At 49.6% G+C, this 26,470-nt stretch overlaps 10 protein-coding genes across 10 annotated transcripts; 7 read left to right on the top strand and 3 right to left on the bottom strand.

Annotated features, from left to right (window-relative positions):
• Positions 1-475: 475 nt before the first annotated feature.
• On the top strand, positions 476-1,324 carry BDV59DRAFT_207829 (SDR family NAD(P)-dependent oxidoreductase; the record flags this gene model as incomplete). Its single annotated transcript, XM_073695080.1, has 2 exons — positions 476-595; positions 644-1,324. The coding sequence occupies 2 exons, from the start codon at positions 476-478 to the stop codon at positions 1,322-1,324; spliced, it is 801 nt and encodes a 266-aa protein (XP_073548114.1).
• Positions 1,325-2,406: 1,082 nt separating this feature from the next.
• Positions 2,407-3,579, bottom strand: BDV59DRAFT_207827 (zinc-binding alcohol dehydrogenase family protein; the record flags this gene model as incomplete). Its single annotated transcript, XM_073695079.1, has 1 exon — positions 2,407-3,579. The coding sequence occupies exon 1, from the start codon at positions 3,451-3,453 to the stop codon at positions 2,407-2,409; it is 1,047 nt and encodes a 348-aa protein (XP_073548113.1). The 5' UTR covers positions 3,454-3,579.
• Positions 3,580-5,253: 1,674 nt separating this feature from the next.
• Positions 5,254-6,246, top strand: BDV59DRAFT_201929 (acyl-CoA thioesterase; the record flags this gene model as incomplete). Its single annotated transcript, XM_073693924.1, has 1 exon — positions 5,254-6,246. The coding sequence occupies one exon, from the start codon at positions 5,254-5,256 to the stop codon at positions 6,244-6,246; it is 993 nt and encodes a 330-aa protein (XP_073548112.1).
• Positions 6,247-8,446: 2,200 nt separating this feature from the next.
• On the bottom strand, positions 8,447-9,734 carry BDV59DRAFT_201928 (alpha/beta hydrolase; the record flags this gene model as incomplete). The annotated part of the gene is made up of 6 exons (XM_073693923.1): positions 8,447-8,573; positions 8,640-8,793; positions 8,854-9,118; positions 9,175-9,431; positions 9,517-9,640; positions 9,702-9,734. 6 exons carry the CDS (start codon positions 9,732-9,734, stop codon positions 8,447-8,449), a joined length of 960 nt encoding a protein of 319 aa, XP_073548111.1.
• Positions 9,735-10,251: 517 nt separating this feature from the next.
• BDV59DRAFT_201927 (uncharacterized protein) lies at positions 10,252-10,785 on the top strand (the record flags this gene model as incomplete). Its single annotated transcript, XM_073693922.1, has 1 exon — positions 10,252-10,785. One exon carries the CDS (start codon positions 10,252-10,254, stop codon positions 10,783-10,785), a length of 534 nt encoding a protein of 177 aa, XP_073548110.1.
• Positions 10,786-11,075: 290 nt separating this feature from the next.
• BDV59DRAFT_201926 (alpha/beta hydrolase) lies at positions 11,076-11,940 on the bottom strand (the record flags this gene model as incomplete). The annotated part of the gene is made up of 2 exons (XM_073693921.1): positions 11,076-11,864; positions 11,929-11,940. 2 exons carry the CDS (start codon positions 11,938-11,940, stop codon positions 11,076-11,078), a joined length of 801 nt encoding a protein of 266 aa, XP_073548109.1.
• A 1,056-nt stretch (positions 11,941-12,996) lies between these two features.
• Positions 12,997-13,854, top strand: BDV59DRAFT_193189 (MBL fold metallo-hydrolase; the record flags this gene model as incomplete). Its single annotated transcript, XM_073692180.1, has 1 exon — positions 12,997-13,854. The coding sequence occupies one exon, from the start codon at positions 12,997-12,999 to the stop codon at positions 13,852-13,854; it is 858 nt and encodes a 285-aa protein (XP_073548108.1).
• A 2,963-nt stretch (positions 13,855-16,817) lies between these two features.
• Positions 16,818-20,524, top strand: BDV59DRAFT_207825 (uncharacterized protein; the record flags this gene model as incomplete). Its single annotated transcript, XM_073695078.1, has 4 exons — positions 16,818-17,385; positions 17,632-18,261; positions 18,317-19,187; positions 19,277-20,524. The coding sequence occupies 4 exons, from the start codon at positions 16,818-16,820 to the stop codon at positions 20,415-20,417; spliced, it is 3,210 nt and encodes a 1,069-aa protein (XP_073548107.1). The 3' UTR covers positions 20,418-20,524.
• Positions 20,525-20,581: 57 nt separating this feature from the next.
• Positions 20,582-21,004, top strand: BDV59DRAFT_178060 (uncharacterized protein). The gene has a single exon (XM_073689708.1). The coding sequence runs from the start codon at positions 20,644-20,646 to the stop codon at positions 20,830-20,832; it is 189 nt and encodes a 62-aa protein (XP_073548106.1). The 5' UTR covers positions 20,582-20,643; the 3' UTR covers positions 20,833-21,004.
• Positions 21,005-24,305: 3,301 nt separating this feature from the next.
• BDV59DRAFT_29846 (amino acid permease GAP1) lies at positions 24,306-26,405 on the top strand. The gene is made up of 3 exons (XM_073696143.1): positions 24,306-24,696; positions 24,779-25,196; positions 25,249-26,405. Exons 1-3 carry the CDS (start codon positions 24,411-24,413, stop codon positions 26,309-26,311), a joined length of 1,767 nt encoding a protein of 588 aa, XP_073548105.1. The 5' UTR covers positions 24,306-24,410; the 3' UTR covers positions 26,312-26,405.
• Positions 26,406-26,470: the final 65 nt, after the last annotated feature.

Raw genomic sequence — 26,470 nt, 5'->3', positions numbered from 1 at the left:
GGTTCGACTCAACTGATAGTCAATGGGTTAATGGTTAGAGTCAGCGATTTACTGGCCTATCCAAATCCAAAGTTAAATAGCTCAGCCCGCCCCGTGCAAAACGATTCCTGTTGAACTCATAGCCCTGAGGCTAACGGAAAGGTAAACGATCCTCCAAGATAACCGTAGAAAGACGCCAGCCTACCCATTTGTCATTACATGTCGGGAAGACTATTGCTCCGTTAACATTACATCCGGATCTGATTAGTGAACAAACATACGCTCAGCCGGGACTCTATTGCACCGGTTGCCACCTCTTCGCAGGCTTTTGTGTCTTAAGCCAATCGAGAATCTCGGTTCTCTCACATAATCACGTTCCTTTGCGATCGCCAACAATTCACATATTTAGAGTGGATGGTACCATGTATCAAAGACAGTCATTGATAGTTGATCCTTCTAAGATATAATAGCCACGAAATCTCTACAAGACACCATAATGGAGTCCAATCTACACTCCCAACCTTTAACCTTGTCTGGTAAGGTTGCCATCGTCACAGGAGGCTCGCGAGGTATTGGAGCTGCCATCGCCCTGGAGCTCGCTAAACGCGGAACAAAGGTGATGGTACTTTTCTATCAATACTGAGCAAGTCTAACTTGACTTTAGGTAGCCATAACCTTTGTCTCTACTAGCAGTGAGACGTCGGTAGACAAAGTGGTCTCTACCATCAATAAGCTCGGAAATGGAGCGTCAGCTATCAAAATCAAGGCGGATATGCGCAACATGGAATCACCAGAACAGATTATAAGTGAAACGACTGCCGTCTTTGGAGAGTCAATCGATATTCTGGTTAACAATGCTGGCATGGAATTTGGCAAGCCGCTTGGAAGTATCGGCGTCGAAGAGTACAGCGAAGTGTGGGACGTCAATGTTCGCAGTGTCGTTTTTATGACACAGGCCGTGCTTCCCTATTTGCGGGCTCCAGGCCGAATCATCAATATCGGATCAGTGATGGGTCGCCTTGGTCGCCCCGGAGCCAGCATCTATTCCGCAACTAAGGTGGCATTAGAAGCTCTGTCCCGTGGCTGGGCGTCAGAGCTTGGTCCTGCAAAGCACACAGTTAATGTGGTGGCTCCTGCCCTTACTAGGACAGACATGATGGCTCGTGTTACGACGGCCACAGAATCAGAGCAAGTCCTCGAAATGCAAAAGATGATGACGCCTATTGAGCATAGACTTGGAGAAGCTGAGGACGTTGCTCTTGTTGTGGCGATGCTGGCTGAGCCGTCAAGCAGATGGATCACGGGCCAGACTATCCAGGCTGGTGGAGGAATATACATGTCCTAAACTACGTTGACCATTCTTTAGAAGGGATCCTTGCCACTTATGACGGTATGAGCTGTGAGCATGTGGACTTTCTTTGCGTCTTGTTGGCTGAACGGTGGAAAATGTGGATGGCTCGTCGATAAAAGTTTACCAATGATGGGGAAGCCATGTAACCCTTTCCAACCTTGGGGAGGTCGGTTGAGGACCGCGTGCAGCAATACAGATAAGATAGTGGGATGCCACCCATTGACGCAAGCTAGAACAATGCTACCTTTTACTCTGTAGATGGTCCTACTCTCTACTTGGTTTCTACTCTCTTGTCGGTCCCTATTCTCTAGTCAATCCCTGCACTGTAGCCCTGCCCTACAGTTCCTCAGTCTTCACAACTCTATCGACAATGGTCTAGGCATGTGACTTCTTCACTGAGTACACTGACCTTATCCGTTATTGGTTTCCTCAAGCTGGGGATCCTATTAATCAAACCGGTCTGTGATGAAATTTTCGAAAGGGGGAACTGTAATGGCTCGGCGGGAGAATTGAATCCTTATACTAATTGGCTACTTATCCTGAGCGCCTCGTAAAGGTCCAAGTCGTCTTACTCAGGTGCGATAGACAACCCTATATAGCTAGGTAGTGCAGGTGCTCGTTGTTAGAGGTGGTGAGCTAACGTGCTAGGATATAGCAGGAATAAAGGGGGAAGCGGTAATTCGATGAATAACTGCGGTAGAATCAAGCGCAGCAATTTAAGAGGATAGCTAGAGCTTTTTCATCACTACCTGCTCATCTAATTTCAATACTAGCTAAAGGTCTTTCCCGAATCCTGGGAAGCCTCGATATAGTCATGGGCGTGGCCGTCTGCATAACGCGCATTAACTATCCTTATTTGTACTACACCGAGAGTGGGAGGCGCTTGCACGGATAGGTGTCTTTTAGCCGACTATGCGAGAGGAATGTGTTTGCAATGTGAGCCAGCAAACTTTAGCACATGCCATGTTATGGCTCGCAACTTAAACTAATATGCGTCACTCCTCCATACGCGGGGGGGAAGTAATTCATTACAATGGACTAATCGAGTTTCAATATGGTGACGAATAACTATGCGTTTAAATAGTCTCATCGACGTTGTAAACTAGCTTCTCTCCCCTTACTTTGCCCTCCTTTAGCAGATCCAGTCCCTGCAACACTCCCTTGAGTCCATCTTGACCGACACGGTATGGGTGGGGTTTGATCTTTCCTTGCGCCAGCAACGACTCGGCCAGGGCCCAGAACTTCTCTGCGAACACTTTGTCTTCTGCACTGGCTGGCACGGGAGTCGCTCCGAATGTAAAAGCTTCACCGATTGCTGTGTACGCCAGTGTTGAACGGACAGAGATATTGGCACGCCTGATGCCAACAGGCAGGAGGGTACTGTACTCGCCACCATCGGTAGATAAAGCATTGTCACAGAACTGTGCACTAGACTCTAGGGAAATACAATCCAGTGCCAGCTTCAGATTGTTGTTGGTATACTTCCGGATATCCGCAGCCGCTAGGGGCTCATTGTAGTCGAACACCGCCTCCGCACCAAGTCTGCGGACGAGATCGAAGTGTGCAGGCGAACTTGTGGTAAGAACCTTGCATCCAGACAGCTTGGCAAACTGGATAGCTAGTGTGCCAGTGGCCGTGGAACCCCCGTAGATGAGAATAAAAGGCGAGTTTTGGGCCGGCTCAGTGGGGAGAGCCAACTTCAGGCTCTGGTACAGGGCTTGGCCGACAGTGGTGATGCCCACCCCTAATGTGGCAGCTTCCTGAAAGCTCAGGTTATCAGGTATTTTTATTTGCAGATCGCCCTTGGCCACGATATACTCGGCGAATGCACCGTCCTCGGGCTGCACCGCATTGGCACCATGCACACAGCCACAGACACGATCTCCCTTGCTGAATTTCTTGCTCACGTCTTTGCCAACCGCTTCCACGATCCCAGAGTAGTCACAGCCAACAAGAACACCAGGGGGCGCGAGAAACGCTATGTGCTTCCAATCAGTGGGGTTCAGACCCACACTGACCGTTTTGACAAGGATATAATCATCTCGCAGCTTTGGGAGGGGTCTGTCGGTGACCAGGGTCGCAACCTGGGGTGCTGTGATGGCGACTGCCTTTTGAGACGACATGCTGGTAAAAAGAGAGACAGGTTTTTGTGATGGGGGCGTTAGATAGGTTGTAAAAGAACAGGTAAGTGCAGAGTGAAGCAAATGAACGAGGCTTAGAACTCAAGATTTATACAGGTTCGCCAGCCAGCCAGATAGCACCGGATCTGATCGATGGCGAATGAAGTCCGTCGCTGATTGGTAATCTCGGGGTCGAATGGTGAGTCGGACCTCGTTGAGATGTTCCAAGGGGCATTATAATCACGTTTCTGAGTGATGCGCCGAGGCTCGATCACTAATCCAACCGCAGAAATCCGAACAGTGACATTATTCAGCGGCTACGACGCGACGCCGTGTTACTGTATGTTGCGAGTTCGGTCGAAATGTGAGGCCGGGTCCAGAAGATGGATACTTCTGGTCGGTCACTGGTTCAAAGGCACATCTGATGAAGACCTGTCTCAGCAAGGGGTCCGTCGGCCTGTATGATGCAATATGCAAAGAGATTGGTCGGTCAATCGAGGCCGTATGTCCTTGACCGGAATGATTACTATACATTCCAGTCTTTCCGGTCTTCCAGTTTTAAGCGTTATTAGTAATGGAGCTTTATCGCTGGAACATGCCACGCTAAACCTTATTACAACACCACGTTGTGGGTCCCGAGCTCTTACACGGTGCAACCTACTAATCCGTCTAGTGTCTGCGACCTTGTTGAATGATCAATCTAATATGCCCTAATTTAGTTACTTATCGAGCGCTACTACCACTAACCAATTTCCTACCAGAAAGGAAAATAAGCATAGATGAATGTTGTTCAGACTGTTTATAGAGCGCACTATTGTGTGTTATCTTAGTAGCCATGCAAATCGACCGCGCAAATAAGCTCACGGGACCCGCCTGCGACTCATCTCTTAAACAGAAAGTGAATTATCTTGCATAGTGGCCGACAACCCTTCTGATTGACCCCCATATCAAATGTGGCACGGCAGTTCCGCAGTGCAAATGGTGCAACGACCACGACGTACCCTGCACACATAACGGAGTCCAACGGGTCAGAGGAAGATTAATTGTACATATTCATATCTGAAAACTTGAGGGTTTATGTCCATGATGAATATCAGTTTGATTTCCAATCAATCTGATTGTATACGGAATAAATTCCGTATACGAAGCTCTATTGTTTACTTGATCGAGCCTCGATTCACAACAGCCCACGTATTCTGGGCATTTGGATGTCCTGCTCCGAGACGCGATTTCGTGGCGGATATCGTGGGGGGGCATCAAGGCTTTTACACATTATTAACCAACCCATGCCACTGGAGAGCAAGTAAAGCTTGACTGCTGAAGAGTGTTAGAGTAAGATGGTGGATCTATGAACAGGCATGACTGAAAATTGAAGAATAGTCACCAGGCTACAGGTCAAATGTTGTGATATGAGGCTTGCGAAGGTCATACATAGATTGATCCAATACTTTTTTTTTTTTAGATACAGAGAGTGCCTGGGTATAGTTGAATAATTCGACCGTGTAGCGGTGCGATTCTCAGACGTCCATCAATAATCGGTCCTTATTTTACGGAGTGATTAGTCTGGCGGGATGTCATACCTCGGCTCCCCAGACGCCTCGGGATGTCAAGATAGTATCAACTCCTCCGCACAGGGTCATATCAACGGGGAAGTCAAGAGCTAACGCAATTCTACAGCCGCCCATGCTCTGAATATCCCGGTGGACATTCGACGTAAGTAAGTACGCAGGAGGCATCAAACTCAAATATATTCGGGCCGCGCCAAACATCGAACAGGGAAGCGATAAACGCCCCGCAGCCAAGATGCCAGCCATCGCACCATCCAAGCCCCTGACCTTCGCCCAGGCGATGGAAGTGGAACGGGTACCATCGCAGGACGAGATCCATCTAAGCCGATACCCCGCACTGTCATGGGATTATGCCCCAGGAAAGCCGCTGAGCGTGCAAAGATCATACGGAGGACATGTTTATGCGCAGGCGATATGGGCTGCGACCCAGACAATCCGCGACACGGGGCTGCGAATCCACGAAGCGAACGGGTATTGGACGCAGGCAGGCCACTCCAACCGCCCTTTTGTCTTCGAAATCAAGACCCTATCTCAGACCCGGTCGTTCATCCTGCGACAAGTGACAGCCCGCCAGCCGACCACACCGTCGGATGACTGCCCATTTCCTCTTTCCGACGCATCCAAGCCGCTGGGCCCGGTGGTCTTCGCCTTGACCTGCTCGTTTAAGGCGCCGGAAGACGGGCCCGGGTACTGGATCAAGCTTAACCGGGAGAAGTACGGCGACTTGCTCCAGAAAGATCCTACGATGCATCCCGCGAGCGAGTATTTGCGAGGCCCCAACCGAGCAGGGACGACTAAATCGGCAGATTTTCCCGGGATTGAAGTTCGAACACCCGATTTGACTGCCTATAACGACAAGAACCGGGGCACGGAGCACCGCAGAATGCACATCTATCGTGGTGTCGCTCCCGTGCTCGAGGATCCCAATATGGTCGCTGCGGCGCATGCGTTCGTGTCGGACCGTGAAGGACTGAGCGTGCTGCTGCATACGTTCGAGGCGAAGACGCTCGGGGTGTCTGGAAGCCTAAACCATAAGATGGTGTTCCACATCGACCCCGAGAACCTGAAATTGGATAGAAAGAGGTGGTTCACCCAGGAAATGTCAAGCAGCCGCGGCGCAGAGGGTCGCGCAGTGATCGAAAGTCGGATTTGGGGCCCGTCTGGGGAATTGGTTGCGTCGACTGTCCAGGATGCCATGTTCCGGAGTATCAAGCCCAAGTTGTCATAGAGATAGATATATAGATTCAATGGTTGTATATAACGTTTGTTCTAGTACATACGGCTCATTGAAGGTCTTCATCAGAAAGATGTAGTCGTTGCAGAGCTAACAATGTCTCAGCCACCGTGATATTCGTAAGATTTGAAACTGAACCACCCACCTTCTGTTTACCCTAATCCGACAAACCTACATATAGACGCCCGGAAGTGACCGTCATTTGCCATATCGTTTACTGATCGGTTCCTTCCTCATACTACCTATCACTGCCCCCATACTTCCCGTCACTTCCCATCGGACAAAGTGACGGGCGCTTACCACCTCCTATTACGTCCCGGTTTTCGTATTTACCATCCGGTCGCCGTATTGCCACAGGGAGGGTTATTCGATAGTTCTAACTATTACTACCATCAGCCCGCTGTTTGCCCTGCCGTAGTAAGGAATAGCTAGCCAGGGAATACTTATTAGTACTTCTGCTCGAAGTAATTCCCGTATCTATATAGTCTCTCTCCTTAATATCTTTGATTGTCTATTTTCGAGAGCCTTCAAGGAGAAATTTAAGTAGAATCCGAAAAGATATATTAAGCCCTAGCCTAAAGATATTAGGTAGATATATATGTCTCTCCCTCTCGCCATCATCTGATATACATCTATCGGTCTCCCTTCCCCCAATCCTACCACTTCTATATTTATCCGGAGAAGGCTTCCTCGGGATCATCTATTCCCATAGCCTAAAGAATTGGTCCCCTCAAATCATATCAAGCCCTTTAATAGCAAGATTCGATATCTACATCACACGGATCCTAAGCAACAGTCTAGAGTAGAGAAATTAGAACAGTTTGTGATCTATATTAGTCTACTCTAATATCGAACGGATACCCCTTTTTGCTCCGCCAGCTCGGCTCCATCGACGCCATCATTTGACGGAAGAATCATTCAGATTACTAGAACTGACGTTTTTCAATACCCATGGAAATGGCAATATCAAACGTTACCCAAGCGTTATATTGACGCGCACAGATAAGCTCTACCTACTTAATCTCGACGAGCATTCTAGGTCTTGCTAGTATGTAGAAAACCAGGTTTTCCGCTCTCCACAATCGCGATCTTATAACTCTCAGTTCGTTAAGCCTCAGCATGTTATACGCGAACCTTCTCCCGTCCCTTTGGGCAGCCTGCTTGGTCCTTGTGCCCTCAGCGTCCTGGATTCCCTCCTCCCAGAGATTTTTGCTAGAGGACCAGAGAGCACTACGTCGAAGACCTACCCTGTTGTCGGCCCCAAAATCTCATTTTCTGAAACAGCAACAGTGTTTGAGTCTACCACATCTCGGCCAGCTCAATTTAAAGTAGCACACTCCACGAATGGGGTGCTACTGTTGCTGCCTCGGCAGGTGCTGGGTTCGAAAGAGACATCAGGCAGATGATCGAGTGGATCACTGTAGCGCCAAGAGACAAGATCTGCTACGGTACCATGTATCCAGACGAAGGTTAATCACAAAGCGATCTCGGCGTGAGGGCCAGTACGTTTCAGGAATCATTGGAAAGATCTCGGTGGACAGGCCCTAACGACGGAGCTAAATAGAGATTGTATACCGGGCCCATGGAGAAGGTTCGGCATTGAACTGAAAGACGCAAAGAGTCCACCTCGTCAAAGACGGTCCCAACTCGGCTCTGCCGGAAAACTAGTGTTCGATAAATCAAGCGGTCTCAGATATCGCTAAAATAGGAAACATCGGTCAGTTACTTGATAGCCTGTAGTATTACCCTTCCCGAATCGCATTTGTTACCAATCATACGTATAACTCATAATTGCACAGTATCCAGTTTACGGTAGAATCTCATTATCAATCGTAGTCATAACAAGTTCCAGCGAGGACGAGGGGAAGAAGATGGGGGATCCCTTAGCTTATTGGCCTAGAATGTGGGTTCTGTCCATGAACGTATCCAGACAAGTAAACAATAGCGTCTAGTTGTATCACGATCAAAGTAGCGGTATGATTGTAGCACAAAAACAAGGAATAGAGGATAGGAACGCCTCATTAAGTTTGCCAGATTTGAATTAATGGCAAACGCGTCTATTGAGACTGTAGAGTCGTAGGCAGTTGGTCAATTCTTTGTGAGCGAAGCTATTCTCACTGGGATACATATCATTCCTCCGCTACCCTCTCCTAGCAATGGAGGGGCGAATTATTCTCAAAGCGGCAAGGTGCAATCAGGAATGCGTAACCGCCTTGATGCCGGCAACAACATCGGATACAAAATTTCCACTGGGAGCGGGACACCCAAAAGCCCAAAACACGTGAGGAAGACTCTTGTAATAGTCAAGTTTTACCGGAACCCTATAAGAAAGCCAGGTCAGGAAGAAAAGTCTATGAACTGTTACACGTAAGAAGCCATGCACGTACCCGCATGCTTTCAAGGCGTCATGGATTATCAGGCCGTCATCTCGCAGAGGGTCGATTTCGCAAACCGCAAGGTAAGCAGGAGGAAACCGGTGTAAATCTGGCTCCGCATTGAGGACGTAGATATCAGGGTCGCAGGGTTGTGCGTGAATGGCCTCTGCAAGGAGTGAGTGAGAAGCACACACCATCCACTAATGAAACGAACTATGCCACTAACCATAAAAAAGACTCATCGCCTGCTTCGTGTTGACAGGACCATCACCAAATTCCTCAAAGGCGCGGTATCTGTCAACATAGCGCGCTGGCACAGCCTCCGGGTGAACGACGAATGGAACAATGGCTGCAATGCCCCTGACTTCACATTCCCGTCCACAAGAGACCAGCCGGCGCACTACTGCCAGAGCAATGGTGCCTCCTGCACTTTGGCCAATCGTAAAATACCGCGTCCGGTCACCGTTCAGGTAGGTAGCGTTATTGTAGGCCTGTCATGTGAGCATGTCTTTGGGCTGACGTGTTTGTCTTTGACTGAGCAACTCACCCAGTTCCACGCCACCATGGCATCGTCGACCTGGGCGGGAACTTTGAACTCTGGCGCAAGCCTATAGCCCACCGAGACTATGATACAAGGCAAGCGTTCCGCGACTTCCCTGCAAAAGGTGTCTTCGGAATCTAAGTCACCACAGCACAACCCGCCGCCGTGAAAGTACAGTCCAACAGGGAGTGGACCGGAGCCTTCTTGGTCAAGGGTGGGTGTGTAGATTCTCACTGTGAGTTGGGATGCAATGAGCTTGTCTTCTGTATGCTCCATTGTATGGTCAGCTCACACGAATATTGAGTAATCTTGCACATGGAGGCCACCTGGTGGACTGCTCTGACATACCAACCGTAACATTCGGGCTAAGATCTCGAGCTGCATTGGCTTGATCAGCGAGAGCCTTATACTGCGCCCGCATGGCATAAACATCGCCAGTTAACTGAGGTCGCTGGCCCATAGCATTTTCTACCTAGATCGTGAGTTGATCAGCTGCATGGAGGTGATTGCTGCTGGAGCGGGGCCGCCATTACCTTGAGCCACGAGTCTGCGATTAACGCCTCCATTGTGCAGTATGCTGTGACGCTGGTTGTTATAGTCGATCGGTTCAGAGTCGAGTTAACAGGGGTTGCTGGGAAACAGGAATCGCTTGCTTTTATGGTCTGTAATGTGATGATTTACTAGCAAAGGAGAGCTGCGTCCCTTTCTCTTGACCCATTGGAACCATGACGTGATGCTCACTGCGACCATACATAACGCATGATGGGCGAATCACCATGCCGAGGAACACTTTGCTGAATGGGCTCTCCCTCGGGGCTGATCAGTCATCAAATCTGATGAACCTCGGCGGGTATCCGGGGAAGACGTGGTAATTTGTCGGTCTTCGGGAAAATGGACTCGGTGCAGAGCGGTCACAGTGTCGATGGACTTCGGCTCCATCATGTCGAGAGAGTGATAGATGATGGCGGGTTGGCGTCGACCTATTTATGAGAGCGCTTCTCCTTCATCCTACAGGGATACCACGGCGATAAGTCTCGACAATCAGCTCTTCTCTCAAAAAAGATCAACGGTGCTCCCTCTGTCATGCCTCACCTGATATCTGCCGTAACGAGCGCCGAGCTCAACGCCGCCGGACCTCGCACACTGGCCCAGTCCTTCTACTATCAGTACGCCACCGCCATCGCCGCCAAGGACCTGGGTGACCGAAAGGTGCCCCGTTTCTATGCCGACAATGCGGTCTTCCACAACCAGAACGGCGTTGATTACCACGGTGATCAGATTTGGCCGTGGGCTACGCGGCTGTTTGGACAGTTCGGGAAGCTCTCACACGACTTTGTGAGGATCTGGGAGATCCAAAATGACGACGGCACGGTGGACCTAGTGTCCCAAATTGTGCGGCATATCTGGACCCCAGGCAACAATAGCGACGAGCCCACAGTCAGCATCCCTCTGTCAATGGTATGCAAGATCAGTGCCAACGACGCATCAGGAACGGTGGGTGGCCTGCAGTTCAGCGAGGTCTGGCTCTATTGGGATACAACTCGTCTCCTGCCATACTTTCCGGCCGACTCGGTGGTTCTCAGCTCCAGAAATATATTCGACCGGGAAGCTAATTGAAGGCAATTTCACTGAGGGGTGCCTGAACACCGGCCGGTGGGGCATTGTACATAGTGTTTACTTCAAGTATCGGAAACCGTGTGCCTGGCCTTAATCCATACTATGAGGAAGAAACAGTCTTGTATCTATTAGAAGTAGTTCTGACACATGCCATGCAAAGTCATCGGATTTATTCGATGAACATGCGAAGAAACCAGCCGCAACCATAATCTGATCGAGTTGCGCGCAGTAGTCATGTATCTCACGCGAAAGCACGGAAGCTCGTGATCTGCCCAAGACGTACAACAATGCTACGCTAGATGAGTCTTAAGAAACGCAATCTGCGCGGCAATATTGCGCTCAAAGTACTCGCCTCGGTAGACATCAAAGTGACCGGCCTTATCCAAATACACCAACTCTTTGGGCTCTCCTGCCTTTCCAAATGCAGCCAGCTGTGACGAGGTTCGCACTGTCACGTCGTTTCCTGGAACGACCATCAACAGAGGAGTCGGAGTAATGCGGTGGATCATAGCTTGGGCTTCAAATTCGAGCATGTAGAGCTGTGTTTGCTCCGTCACCCAGTTCTCCCAGGACCCGCCGCATTCATGGATGCCGCGGAACGAGTCGTATGCGTGGAGATCCGGGAACAGAACCGGCGCTGAACCACTTTTCGCGGTCTCCCGGTCCGGTGCGATGCAAGGCACTCGGCCGCGTGGCTCACCTGCGGCAATCCGTGCCCGGTCAGCAAACAATGCGGGAATCCTGTCCTTGAAGGCTCGTGAGCGTGTCTCTCCAGAGACCGCGGGGCACTGAACAACCGCCGCCTTGATCCGTTTGTCCACGGCAGCCGCGTAGATAACGTTGCCACCGGAGAAGCTGGTGCCCCAATATGCAATTTTCTCTGGATTGACTCCAGGCAGCGTGACGGCGAAGTTGAAAGCATCATAGTAGTCGGTCTGCTGTAGGGCCGGATTCGACTCCTGCCGGGGCTCACCCTCGCTGTCTCCCCAGTTCCGGTTGTCGTATAGCAAGACAGCGAAGCCGGTTTGGTGAAAGCGGTCTGCGAAAGACGGGAGTAGAAAATGCCGGATCCCGGCCAGCTGAGGCAAAAGTTAGTCTGAGCTCTGCACTTGACAGAAGGATACTAGTTTGCCTAGACCTTACCCCATGCGACATTATAATACAGGGGCTTGCCCTCTCTGTCGGATAATGCCAACCTCGCAGGATCGTGCCGTCGCAGCCACGAAATTCGATATTGCGTCTTGGAAGAACCATAGTGTCCGGCGCAGATCGGAGAGGACCAGAAAATGGCAGGATCAATGCGATGTTGTATAGGTCAACCGTGGATAATAAACGGTAACTCTGAGGTCTTAGATTTATCGTCGGCTCTGAAAGGCTTTGAAAAATCTGTACAGTACTAGTTAATAGGGTGGATGACTTGGAGTAATCTATTCCGAGTGGAAGTCTCAGAGCAGCTAGACCGGGCGTTCCCCATTTCTCCTCCCGACCAACTCTGGGAATGCCGACTACCTTTCGGCTGAGGGCCACCATCTAATCAGTTGCGGGATTATCAATCAATGAGACGGCCTCGGCACAAATGATTCGGCTGACAAAATGTCCGTCATGGAGGAAACCACAGCAAGTAAATTTGAAGAGGGAATTATACTTCCAATAGCTTTACACGGAAGCCCAGACCATACCCTTCCAGGATGTGATGCTCCCTCGATAGCTCCTCGGCCCAATCGATTATATGGTGGTCCTCAATAAACCCTACGGCCCTAATTGTGTTTTCGGTTGGCAACATTTGAGATCCCTCCCGGAATAGGAGCCAATGGCATAAGGTGACAAGCCCCATGGATAGCTTGCCTGGGTCGAAACAGAATACGACATCTGGACTGGGGCTGTCGGAGCAAACATAGATCAAGTATGATGCCACGTCGAACGAAGGATGTAAGGTATGTGGGCGAATCGCGCCATCCGGCAGATGTGGATGTAACAATACGCTTCTGATCACTCATCAACAGGCTATTATGCGGCTCAGGCCGAGGGCCATCCAACTTGGCTTACCAAGCAAGAGTGTAAGTCAAAATCGTGTCCTAAGCGGACCGAAAGTAAGGATCATCCATTGATGCCGTTGCAAGGCTTCCAGCATATAAGAACCTCGTTTGGGTTGGCCAATTCTTGGACCAAGTCACATTCCGCAACTCCTTTTTCAAGGACCACCAGCACAACATGGGCCTTCAACATAAAGTCTTCTTCAGCAAGCGAGCAAGCGCCACTCGCACCGGTCCTACAGGCGCTGATCACCTCAAATGGGTCCCCACGAGCTCTACTCTCATTTACGGCGAGAAAGATGCCATTCTAGTCGATACCCAGCTAACCATACAAGCCGCCAAAGAGTTGAGTGACTGGGTTATCACCAGTGGAAGGAACCTGGTCGCTATTTACGTCACTCATTCGCATGGCGATCACCATTTCGGAAGTTCGGCCCTTCTCAAACACTTCCCTAGCGCCAAGGTCTTAGCGACAAAGGAGGTTGCCTCCAGGATGGAGAATGAACACTCCCCGGAGAGGTTGCAGGGTCTATGGGAAAAGCTTTTCCCTGGGCAACTTCCTGACGATTTTGCATCCGCTGAGGCATTGGAAAAGGACGAATTCGAGCTGGAAGGCGAAAAATTGGCGGTTGTGAGATTAGGGCACACCGACTGTGACGAAACCACGGCCTTGTGGGTTCCATCGACTGGTCTCCTCGTTGCAGGCGACTCCGTTTACGGCAATACTCATCCCTACATGGGCGAGTCGGGTACTGTCAAAGCGCGACTGGCATGGATGGCGGCATTGGATAAGCTCGCCGCTTTGAAACCTAAGGTGGTCATCGGCGGGCACAGCGACCCAAACAGTTCTCTTGGACCGGATGCCATCAGCGAGACGAAGACTTATTTCGCAAATTTCAACCGACTTGTGCAGGAGTCTCGGACTGCCGAAGAGGTATACACCCATATGATGCAACTTTACCCAGCACGGCTAAACCCGGGTTCACTCTGGGGAGGAGCAGTTCTTTCGAAGCAGGAGGAAAGTGGGAATGTTTAGGAAGTGGTTCACTAGGGAATATTCTGAACATCATGTAGGGAAGAACCGCCTAATAAGATACAGAAAAACCTAATGAACTCCTTCGACTACGTCGCTTTGGGTGGCGTAGAAATTATACAATATGCTCGGACCTTTTTTTCTCGGATTGGCCTTCTGACTTTCGCCCTGTGGTTGGAGACGGTGAAACACAGCCGGTGGGCTCAGACACTGTTCCCTGGTCGATCAACGAAGGAATGCGTAAACATCCGCGAGCCCGCCGCGAGTGCGACTATGTCACATTCACGGCTCCAGTCCGATTGGAGTATTCGATGGCCGTGTTATGATACCTCCTACCTCATCACACGAGCGGCTAAATTGCTGTGGTAATGGGCTGGTGGCTTTGCCGCACTTTTTATAAACGAGGCCTTAAAGCTCTCGGTAACATACAAGTTACAGACCTTGTATGTAGGCGATAGTTACCCTTCCGACATATAGTTCGGAAGCACATGGTATAGTACGCAATAACAAGTATTCGATAGAGCTCTCTGTGGTGCCTCTTAGTCGTTAGATATTCAAACCATGAACCTATCGTTTAGATACGATGACGAGGGACCTCAGCTCACTAGCGTCTCCCCATTCACTACTTAGTCATTAGCAGTATGGGCCGTTGCTACCGAACGGCTAGGAAGGGGACTCAGGCCACAATTACCACCAGTGTTCTTGACAAGGTTCGTAGTTCGTCCTAGAGAAGTGGTACATGTGAGATTCAATAGGAAAACCTAAATAGTTCACGACTGCATATTGCCGTTAGACACAACAAGCCTGCGAATGAATTCACCAACCAACCAGTATTAATAACGGTAAAGACGCTATATGCTTTATTTAAGCGCCCAGGACACAGCTCCCAATCTCAGAGTCATAAATATGCTGCGCGTATCACTCTCCCGTCACAATATCTGGAATCTGTAATCATAAGCAAAGCGAACGAAATGAATATCCACCGCATCTACCGAATTACATTTACCTAGCGCAACAAATGGACAAGGATGGGCTCGTCCAAAGAAAATTCAAAGGAGGCCGCATTCCGACATCAGAGGCATCGAAAAGGTGAAATATCTCGAGTCTACAGGGCCTGTTTCCATTGAACTCCTAGAAAACTTTCTTTGCTCTCTCGACGGTCTGATTGACGGGAGGAGTAGAAGTAATTAAGTACCCTTTCACATAAGAGTATAAGACTGAAATTGCTATATAGGGGTCCATTTGCAAGTCTAAATAGTCTCAAGGCATTATCTTTTACTCATAATCTTACCGAACGAATGCAGCCATTGAGTCTCTAAAGCTAGAGACCCACAAGGATCCCCAGAGCCAGTTTAGGCTTCCTAAGATCTACGACTCCTCTTCACTACCAAAGTAAGCTATGATATCACATCAGTGACTTCCGTGCAAGCTTTGGTATACGTATATTTACACATGTACGACGTATCGACCATCACACCAGCTATACCTACATATTACTGGCGCATTATCCTATGCTTAAGCCGATGCTTCGGACAACGAAGAATAGAGCCTCACGGCAGGAATTTGCACGGATTAGGACGAATCTAATATCTCTCTATACTGTAGATATCAAACCGTTCTAGCTATGACTATCACAACTAATCAACGCTACGTACTAATTTTTGATCTCATTCATTCACTTAGTGATATTGATCTTCAGCGTTACGTGTTTTGGCGAGGAAATATTAGCACGTTATTCTACTCGTTAGGTATTTAAAATAAATATTATAAGATATGTTAATTAGCTTACGCTATTTAGCGTTCTGAGAATCTCTTAACTTCTAGGTTATCCGGAGCTACTCCCATGAATATCTGAGCTTATGCTATCTTTCAACCAAGAAAGCCCAACAAAATATTTTATTAAGTTTGTGCAGCACGATCAACTACAGTAAAATCCCACTGGGGAAAGAATCCGCGGGCATCAGAAGGAATAGGCGGAGGAGAAACGTTCAAGGGTGTGGTTTTAGCTAAGGTGCAGTTTATTGAGGTTACTTGCCCAGTGCGCTCAGCCTTCCGCTCACCGCGTGCTCAGTGATCGCGTCAGGCTACTCAGGGCGTGCTCAGATTTACTCAGTGAGCAAAAAGCGGCGAAGGGTGAGCACTAAAACGGAAAGAGTAGGCCATGGACCGTCCTAGAAAATCAAGTACGTATGTATATGTTTTGGGAGGGGCCAATGAACACATAAAACGCACACATAGTTTTAATTCTTCCTACCAAACTTCTTCGAGGCTAACCTGCAATATATCATGTGAGTCCCTAGCACCCCTTGAATTTCTAGTCATTAAAATCAAGGGCCTCCTAATGAATGGCTTCTTTGTATGTTCGCCAAATTGTGCCAGGTCAATAGTCAATAACTGACCGAGATTGAGAGCTGTGATTGGTTTGGAAAGATGTGATGCGGGAAGCAAACACTTTTTTTTTTCAGTGAGAGTCGTGATAAGTTCCCAGCACCGGAAATGTTATGGTCCCGGAAAGTACGGCGTATACACCCCTGAGGCCATATTATCTCATTTGTCATGAAACGGGGAACACGGGAGGTGAAACCGACGAATGAGGCTTACCTCTTATCCTCAAATTCAGCCTTGGAGGCACAGCTGTGCCTCGAAGCCTTCTGCCAAGTGCAGATCGTGCCTCAGCCTCACAAAGCGATTGGCAATTACAGGGATTGTACAAGCGAAAATTGGGATCTACGGGTCATTTGATGGGCAAAATGATGGTTCTACTGACCGCTCATTGATCCCTATATCCAAAAGTACGAGTCCGATGTAGATAAAGACGGTCGACCGCTTCAGGGGAGCATATTAAGACGAAATCTTCGAAGACCCCAATTCATTTACCCGACTTTTCTTTCTATCGTCAAATACTAGAATTATCTCGCACGATTTACAGGAACCTAGTTGCCCTCTGGCCATTGGACCTGATCAACATGTCCGGTGTGGAGGTAATCGGCACTATCACAGGCATCATCTCCGCCCTCCAAACTGCCGCCACGTTTTATGAGAACAGAAACGATATAAGTCTATCCGAGGCATTTGAATCTGCTGGAAGACGGCTCCCAGTGCTTCTACACATCCTCCAGGCTTACGAAGCCAGCCTGGAGCCGCTCAAAGATTCCCTGCCCTCTGAGGTCTGCCAGGCATTGGGAAAAATTCTGGACGCCTGCAATAACAAGGCTCAAACCCTGTCAGAAATATTCTCAAAAGTTATGTCTGGGCCCACAGACCCATCTTCATGGCGACAACGGTACTCGAAAGTCGTTCGCAAACTTGGCGAGCGGAACAAGGTTGAAACCCTAATGACGGCGATCACTGAAGATGTGCAACTCCTAGTTAATAGCGAGTTCATCGGGCCTACAACACCGAGTCAGAATAGGGAACTCGAGTCTATTTTGGATGAGTTGAAAGACCTGCGTGATTCGACTTTGCAAGAGGGCAGCGTGGCTCAGAGCTTCTGTAGCAGAGGGAGTCAGAGTAACAATTTCAACAGTGGCAGTGGTCAGCAGATCAACACAGCTCACGCTGAAACGCAAAATTTTAATTTTGGTAAGGAGCAGTCTTGATTAATGGGCTTGTATCTTGTCTTCGGGCAATAATCTACATATCACGAGCTTTGTACGCACAATCCTCCCTTTTCCTCATTAAGAAGGCCAACCCCCATCCAAAGACCCCATATCTTCTCTACTTGCTGAGAATTTTTGGTGAATATTAATGTAATATCTTCTAGTCTAACCATATTTCCAGCCTGCACGATGCCCAATGAGGATTTTGGCTTTCATGGACCATTAGGCATATGTCTAGATCAAGCGCCGCCTATTTCACCAGGGCTCGTTGCTCGTGAAGCTGAGAAAAACTCTATACGAGAGGCTCTCCATCCAATCAACAAGGGAATGATGAGGATACATCAGCAGCAGCGGCGGCTGGCTCTTGGGGGCATAGGTGGTATTGGAAAGACACAAATTACACTCTCTTATTCTCAAACTCCATCTATGGCCTATGAAACCGTCCTTTGGTTAGACGCTACAAGCGAACTATCCTTAAGGAACAGTTTCGCAACAGCTGCTGGCCTTATCTTTGGAAGTCGGGTTTCGCGCTCGTTGGAGGGTGACGAATGCGTGAGAAGAACAAGGGAATGGCTTTCTCACCCAAAGAATTCAAGATGGCTCTTGGTCTTCGACAACTACGATAATCCGAGGAATTTCAAGCTTGATCCCTATTATCCACCTGCTGCTCATGGGGCTATTATCATCACAACGCGATGTCCTGATCTAGTGACGGGGATAACCGAAGTCCTGAGAATCAAGCCCCTTGAAAACATCAAAGATAGCCTGATGATCTTGCAAGCTCGTTCAAAACGTGAAAATGCTTTATCGGGTAATAGCCGTAACTTGAATTGCTCATTTCTCACTTTACTTACTATACATGTCAGATCCTTGGGCAAAACAACTAGCTGAGCGACTTGCTGGGCTACCTCTCGCTCTTGCCACTGCGGGTGTCTATCTACAGCAAAGCCCCTTTAGCTTTCAGCGCTACCTTCAAGAGTATGAAGAACGATGGAATATTGATCCTCATCGTCCTGTTAAGCTTCAGGAATACCAGGAACGTACATTATATACGGCTTGGAAGATATCGTACGATCGACTAGTAGAAGACGACCCGGAGGCGGCAACAATGCTCAGAATGATGGCGTATTTCGACAATGGAAGCTTATGGTATGAGCTTTTCCGGGCTGGTCTTAAGGATCAGTGTCCCTTATATGACGTTATCAAGGATGAAGTTAGCTTCAATGGGGTAATGAGAGCTTTGTCGGAATATTCCTTCACAGAATTTCATCCCCATTTGAAAGAGTGGAGCATGCATAACTGCATTCATGATTGGATTTCAGACCAGCTATGCAGGGTTATAGACTCTGAAATGTACTGGTATGCCGTTGACTGTGTCTCGGGGTCGGTCAGAAACAACACATCAGAATCGCTGGTATATTCGAATTTCGCTCGTTATGTTCCACATGCAAAGCGTCTTACTCAGCGGCGTTTCCTCAGAGACGACACCATTCTGGGGTCTGCCCCGGAGAGACTGGTTGCTGCTAGTGATGTTTCTTGCTTACTCATCTCACAAATGCAGTACGACTCTGCAAGAAATCTTCTGGAACCATTGCTATCAGCAAGTCAAACGGGGCGTGGCCGAGACGATGCTGGCATTCTCAAGATTATGAACGATCTTGGCCACGTTTATTTGCGGCAAAGAAAGCCTTCTGAGGCGAAGTCATTTTTTGAAAGGACATTAGCTGGAATTGTGAAGTCCTTCGGAGAAAACCATCCGTCTATTTTTTCCGCCATGGTCAATTTGGGCCACTTTTATAGCGTCCAGAAGGACTATGAAAAGGCAGAGCAAATGTACTTTCAGGCGCTATTGGCAAAGACGTCATAGTTGAAGAGTACGTGCCAGTTATTCTCGAGATTTTGGGATTGCTGAAAAATACATGTTGTGGAAACGACAAACAGGGTTCCACACGTGTCATCCGGAGATGGGCCGTAGAGTTTGATGGCAACAAAATAGTCACACAACCCACGCTGGTGAAAGATTTACTCCATTTGATTGACAGTCTTGGTTTGGTGCTCATCAATAAAGATAAACAAGACGAGGCAGTACAGATACTGAAACAATTAATCTGGGTAAGAGAGAGAATCCAAGGCCCGACTTGTTCGAACGCCACGACAATGGAAAACGTTGGCTGGTCATATATGAAACAGGGCAAATTAGATGATGCCGAAGAGTTCTACACACGTGCTGTGTCAGAGAACAGAAAAGTGTTCGGTCCAAATCACCGGTTGACCCTTAGTGCCCTCGCAGACCTGGCTCGTGTATATTGCAAACAAAGCCGCTTTGAAGAATCCGAGAGCGCATTAACTCGAGTTCTCATTGGACGTGAGAAAATATTCGGGACGATGCAAGAACAAACACTCGAACCGGTTCTTGAGCTTGCTCGTCTCTATCGAAAACATCAGAAGATACTCTGTGCAGAAAACATGTATACAAGGGCACTGAGCTTGCAAGAGATGCTGCTAGGACCGAACGACCCACGGACCATCGATACAGTTGCCCGCCTTGGATCCCTATATCTCGAAATGGAACGTTGGGCTGATGCAGGAAAGATGTATCTCCGGGTATTAGGATACCCGAGTACTCCCCAGGCCCTGCGCGTGAAGACCATTGAAGAGTTTTGCATGACAGTCAATATTTCGACCATATACCTAAAGACAGATCGGTCCGATGAAGCTGAGCAGCTTCTCTTGCATTTGCTGGATGTCACGGAGAAAGCTACCGATATAAGCCAGGCGCCGGTTAGGGCATGCATCTCTTTCAACCTCGCAACAGTATGGCTCCAGAAAGGCCAGGTCCATGATGCTGAAAAGCTCCTTATGGGGGCTAAAGAAGCAATTAGCAAGTTATCGGGCTCAGGGCACCCACTTGTGCCCAAACTTTCGGACTACCTACGAAAAATTGTCGCTCAACAAGGACTGAGTTAACTAGCGGATGATATTCGGACATAAGCATACGTGCTGGGACAATGTTCGCATTATTTCGGCTTCAGATAATGGCATTCTGGGAATTGATGCAGCTGATTGAGATCGTTCACCGTCTTATTGGGATGAAATTTTTGCAGGGCATTTGCTCTGTCTTACCGAGTTTACCGACTAGGAATTTGACGACACTCACTCCAAGGAAGAAGATAATATCAAGGGAGTGGGACAGATGCTTGCAATTTTTCGCAACCTGGGTGTACTACCGGTTGATGGAATGGTGGATCAAGCAGACTACGAAGCCGCCAGTGAAAATAGCCGCAAGTTCAAGGACATATTTATCCGGTTAGCCCAAGACGAAGCTGAGAGGCAGTTATATGCAAGGCTCTGGCCTTATCAGAAAGAAGATGTCAACGCCTAGGGGTTCTGTTGTGTTCTAGGGATTTGACGATCTTGGAATAGAGAGACTAACATCAAACTGCCCTTAGATCAGTTCGACAGATGCGTGCAGGTGGCTATCTACTGATTGCAAAACAAATTCCCCTATTGGATTACGAACTTGCTCTAAAACTAAGACCGACGGTCGCCGTTCGTCCGTAGTAAGCTGCCCAAGATTGTCCAAATTCTAATTCTTCCTACTGGCAAGGACTCTTGTCTCCCGTGGGTCACTCACCCGCAACATGATATCAACTCAGGGATGGTCGGTTAGCGAAGGTTATTTTGCTCCCGCCTCGTACCGCGCAAGCATAGAGAGCACGTGTGGTTGTTAGTCTGGATCGTCCTTCTAGTCAAGCCACAGCCCGCCACCGCAAAGCTAATTAGACAGTAGGATGGAAGTTGTCGATGGGGGGACTGTTTCCACTGGACGAATGTACGAGCCGACAGATCAAGAAGTAACTCCACCAGACTGACTTTGTTACCCCAGACTGGGGAGAGGTCGGGGGTGGAATCTGTTACATAACGGGATCCGTCGTCCCCGCGTTTTGGCAGCAAAGGAATGTGGGCATGGAGGATAACTCTAACTTACTTTATTCGACACGTTCGAGGGAGAGCCACTGTTATGATGCCATGATTCCACTTGGAAGGTTAATACCCATTAGTAACAAATATACGGGAATATCTGCTTCTTCGTCATGCATGAAGTTGCGTGATTTTTCTCGCGGCGCCTCATTGCCACGCAGGACGCTAGCAGAATAAGGAACCGCCTCGAGAACTCAGTTCGTGGGACAGCACATTAATCAGCGAGGAAGAACAGAGCGAGGAAAACGCCCCCTAACTGGGATCAAAAGCCACGAGGTCACGCAAGGTGGTATCCGTGCAGGGGTCGGTTGCATCGCCTGCGTCAATTACGCCTCCATATACGAGAACAATGTCCAACTGGTCTTTTTATTGCATGTCCTCACACATAGGACATCACGCGCTGCCGAGACGCCAGATCCTGCCGGTTCCCTCTGGCCACACACACCCAAGAACCGAAAGGCCCCCAAGATATTACGAAGCTCTTCGGCCCAGCCTGCCCAGCCGCGATGTCACCGTCGCCCGTTCCGGGCAACAGTATTTCTCGCTTGTTACTGGCTGTGTGTGACGCTCGACCCTTTCTGTTCAGCTCAGATGCGGGCATCTTACGGCGGAAGTTGATGGTCGCCGGTCAATTCTCCGGGGGCGTCGTGAGCCGAACTGAACGAGTCTTGGCCTTCAACTACGAGACTCCAAGGCCATGATCCCGTCGGCAGAGTCGCTTGAGAACCACGCCAAGTAGGCCGAGACTCGCTTGATTTACCAAGTTCACGGGAAAAGTAACGATAATTAAATATACTCCGGAGGGTAGCGCCGACATCTCGCTGCCGCCCGAATGACTGATCAATTATGCCCGAATTGGGATCTACAAGCATCCGAGCAGTCCTCACAGAAAATGCCAGTTATTCGAGATGCAGACACATAATCTGTGGTGTCCACGGTATACAGCACGGGCGCCGAGGTTGCCTGATGCCGCCAAGAAAGCAAAACCGGATGGACCCGTTTTTGAGAGTTACAAAGGGACTGGGCGACAGGTCCAGTGCGCAAGCCTAGCCGAGGACGTCTTGATGGCGACTGCGCGAGAGAGAATAATATCATCGAGAGGAGAGAGCGGCGATACGGCGATTCGGTGATTTTGGCAGACCGACAATTCCCGAGGCTTTCCTTCCTTACCCCTATTATGAAAGATTAAGCGTAGTTAAGCGGATAGGGCATTTGTTCTCGGATATCCTCACGAATCAGGAATAGCTGAGTACTTTCTGTGAAGAGATTATCGACTGGTGTGAATTCAGGCTCGTTCTCCCGCGCTTCCATGCATAGACTGGGTTCTACATAGCTTGAACGAGATCGGACGAGTAGGATGCTCGCCGAGACGCCTTCGTCGAATTCCAGACAGGGACAAGGAGAGAAGCTTTCCCAAGCTTCAACCATGATAACAAGAGATAGCTGAAGGGGGAGATAACATCTGAGAACGGCGAAGATCGAGGACGGGAGAGGATTTCCAGAATCCCGCAGGACGGGAGACGAGGGAGGGGAGGGGACAGACAAATCACGGTGCAGAATCGAATGAAACGTCGTTATCTATGATTGGGTGGCCACGCTAAGCGATGTACGTCAGAAGGAGGATGAAGTGGTGGTGGTGGTGGTGGTGGTGGTGGGTTCGGAGCAAACCCCAGATAAAGACAGGAGGTCTTATCGCAGTGGTCGGGGCCGTGGGAGATGATTGGTGAAGGAGCAAGATCGCGTGGAAGCCAAAGCCGAATGGGGTTTAGCGCGTAAAGGGCGGGAAGCTTCAGTTTATGATTCAGCTGGTTGTGTCTCCGCGAACGGCGGTCAATAGGGGTAACCTAGAGGAGAATGCACATGCACTGGGGTAGAATTAATCTCTATAGTCAGGTATATGGATATATTAGGTCTACCGTACGTATGGTAATCGAGAGAAAAGTACAAGAAAGATTGACTGTCCTACCCTGGTTTGAATTTCCTCTTGCGGTTAGTGTCTCGCTGGTTGCAACGTAGAATGAAGTGTCCGTGTCAGCATCATGGAGAGAGTACCTGGGATGATGACGATGGCTATAAAAACCGAGATAGATAGGGGAGATAACTGATAAGTTCAACTCCATCCTTGTACATATCGCGCATGTCCATGACCCCACCGTGTTGAACCCTGACCGTGGGCCCGTTCAATTTAGTAGTTTATTAGCCTTCCGGACCTTTCATGAGCTACCGGACCACCAGGTGATAGGAGGATTCATCGGGCGCTGAAGTCTGGCAAGTTACCTAGAACGGTCATCCGGGGAACTGGGGGGAGTGTTCCAAGGTTATTCTACCATGAACCGATCATGGGAAAATGAGGAGAAATAGCATAATCATGACAATAATTAATGCGGGAAGAAGGCAAATCGAAGAAAATACGAAGGAAAAAAGCCTCGTCTAGCCGGCCAACAACCCTGGACAGCCAAAGTTTCGAGGGAAACATCCGTTGGATGGAGAAGGGCCCAAGTGCGTCCAACCCCGGACTTATCGACCGAAATAATAATGTCAGGTAATGGTAATCGATGATACCCTAGGTACCCAGCGATAGCCTAAATTAGCCTCTGTTCTCAGCAACCACCTCGACTACTCCGGAAGCTCTCCAGATGGCTTCGTTGGCTCGCGCCACCCTCAAACTAAGTCAACTCTCATCTTCCCACCGCTCCCTGATAGGACTGTCGGTCCTGCCAGTCGTTGTCGATCGGCCCATCCTCTTCTCCAGTCTTGATCACTTATAAGCCCCGATTCCTCTTGTGAAACTGCAAGTACTCCTTCCAACCTTCTTTCTTTCTGCGCTGCATCCCCGGGGATTTAATTTCCACCCCCTCTTCCTTTATTACATCCTCCTCTCTCTTCTCTGATTCTGTCTTCTCCATTCACCGAACCAACCCCCGTGGATGCCTCAGGAACACTTCACCTACACCTAGCCGTCTCTACATCTCCTCCACCATGGAGAAAGACCAAATCGAACCCAAAGCGGGTCCTACCTCCTCCGTTGAATCACCTCCTCCTCCTGTTTATGGAGAATCGGTCTCGACGCGCCCCGGCGTGGGGCGGCGAATTCTCGACAGCTTCAAGCGAGATCCGAACGCCCATGTCACCACACGGACCGTTGCTGGCGCCGATGGCAAGTCGTTCGATGTTGAAAATGCCGCCCTCCAGACGGCGCAGTCACCACTGCAGCGCAGTCTCAAGGGCCGTCATCTCCAGATGATCGCTATTGGAGGCTCAATCGGTACGGATGACTCTTCCCCGAGTAGACGGGATTCCCTTCCGCCCATCGTCGCCTCAGCTGACCCCGTTGTGTCGGTCCACAGGTACTGGTCTGTTTGTTGGTTCCGGTAAGGTTCTGGCCACGGGGGGTCCCGCGTCGGTCCTGATCGCCTATGCCTTGATTGGTTGTATGCTTTACTGCACCGTCCACGCGCTGGGAGAGATGGCTGTCCTCTTCCCAGTCGCCGGATCGTTCGCCCATTACTCCACCCGGTTTATCGACCCCGCCTGGGGTTTCGCCATGGGCTGGAACTATGCGTTGCAGTGGCTTGTTGTTCTTCCCTTGGAGATTGTCGCCGCGTCCATCACAGTCGACTACTGGGAATCGAGCATCTCTAACGCGGCATGGGTTGCTATCTTCTGGGCGGTGATTGTCTCCATCAACCTGTTTGGTGTCCGTGGCTATGGCGAGGCTGAGTTTGTCTTCTCGCTCATCAAAGTCATTGCCGTGATCGGTTTCATGTAAGTGGTTGCCCAAGTGGTGGGGATCGGAATAATGGCTGATATCTCGTAGCATCCTCGGCATCATCTTGAACTGTGGCGGTGGTCCTAAAGGTGGCTACATCGGTGGGAAATACTGGCACGACCCGGGCGCCTTTAACAACGGCTTCAAAGGTCTGTGCAGCGTCTTCGTGAACGCCGCCTTCGCCTTTGCTGGAACGGAACTCGTTGGTCTTGCGGCCGCCGAGACTTCTAACCCCCGCAAATCCCTTCCGACCGCCGTCAGACAGGTCTTCTGGCGTATCTGCCTCTTCTACATTGTGTCTCTTACCTTGGTCGGCCTTCTTGTTCCGTATAACAACGAGCAACTCCTGAATGGTAAGTCCAGCGCGGACGCCAAGGCATCACCCTTCGTCATTGCCATCAAGAATGCTGGTATCAACGTCTTGGATTCGATCATGAACGTGGTCATTATGATTGCCGTCCTATCCGTCGGCAACGCGTCGGTATATGGTTCATCTCGTACTCTGGCCGCACTTGCGGAACAGCGACAGGCTCCGCAATTTTTGGCGTACATTGACCGCAAGGGTCGTCCTCTCTGGGCCATCTGCATTGCCTCCGCGCTTGGTTTGCTGGGATTCCTGGCTGCCTCCTCCAAGCAGGAAATCGCCTTCGAGTGGATGATGGCCATTTCGGGTCTGTCATCGATCTTCACGTGGGGCTCGATCTGTCTCGCTCACATCCGTTTCCGCCGGGCCTGGAAGCTTCAGGGACATGGCCTGAACGAATTGGCTTTCCAGTCCCAACCCGGCCTCATCGGTTCCTGGATCGGCTTTATCTTCAACTGCCTCGTCTTGGTTGCCCAGTTCTGGGTCGGATTTGCCCCTATCGGATATTCTGAGATGACCACCGGAGAACTTGTCGAGTCGTGGTTTTCCGTATATCTGGCTGCCCCAGTTGTCATCCTCTGCTACATTCCGTACAAGATCTGGTTCCGAACGCCTTTCATCCGCGCGAAAGATATGGACCTGCAGACGGGTCGCCGGGAGCTGGACATCCAGTATCTGATCGAGCAGGAACGCGCCGAACAGGCCGCCTGGCCCATGTGGAAGAAGGCGTACAAGATCTTCTGCTAGTTGGGATGCATGTAATTCAGAGGCGTTGCTGTTTTTCGTGTTTCACTTGAGGCCGGATTCTCTTGATGTCTTTTCTTTCCATTCTGTACGATAATGATGACTCCCCCATGTTCCCGTTCTTAATCCATGAGAACTCGCCTTCCACAATGGATGGCGCCA

The sequence above is a fragment of the Aspergillus ambiguus genome, assembly GCF_047715705.1.
Source record: "Aspergillus ambiguus strain CBS 117.58 unplaced genomic scaffold BDV59scaffold_15, whole genome shotgun sequence".
Lineage (NCBI taxonomy): Eukaryota > Fungi > Ascomycota > Eurotiomycetes > Eurotiales > Aspergillaceae > Aspergillus > Aspergillus ambiguus.
Note: the sequence above shows the minus strand (reverse complement) of the source record. Positions and strands in the feature narration are given on the sequence as shown.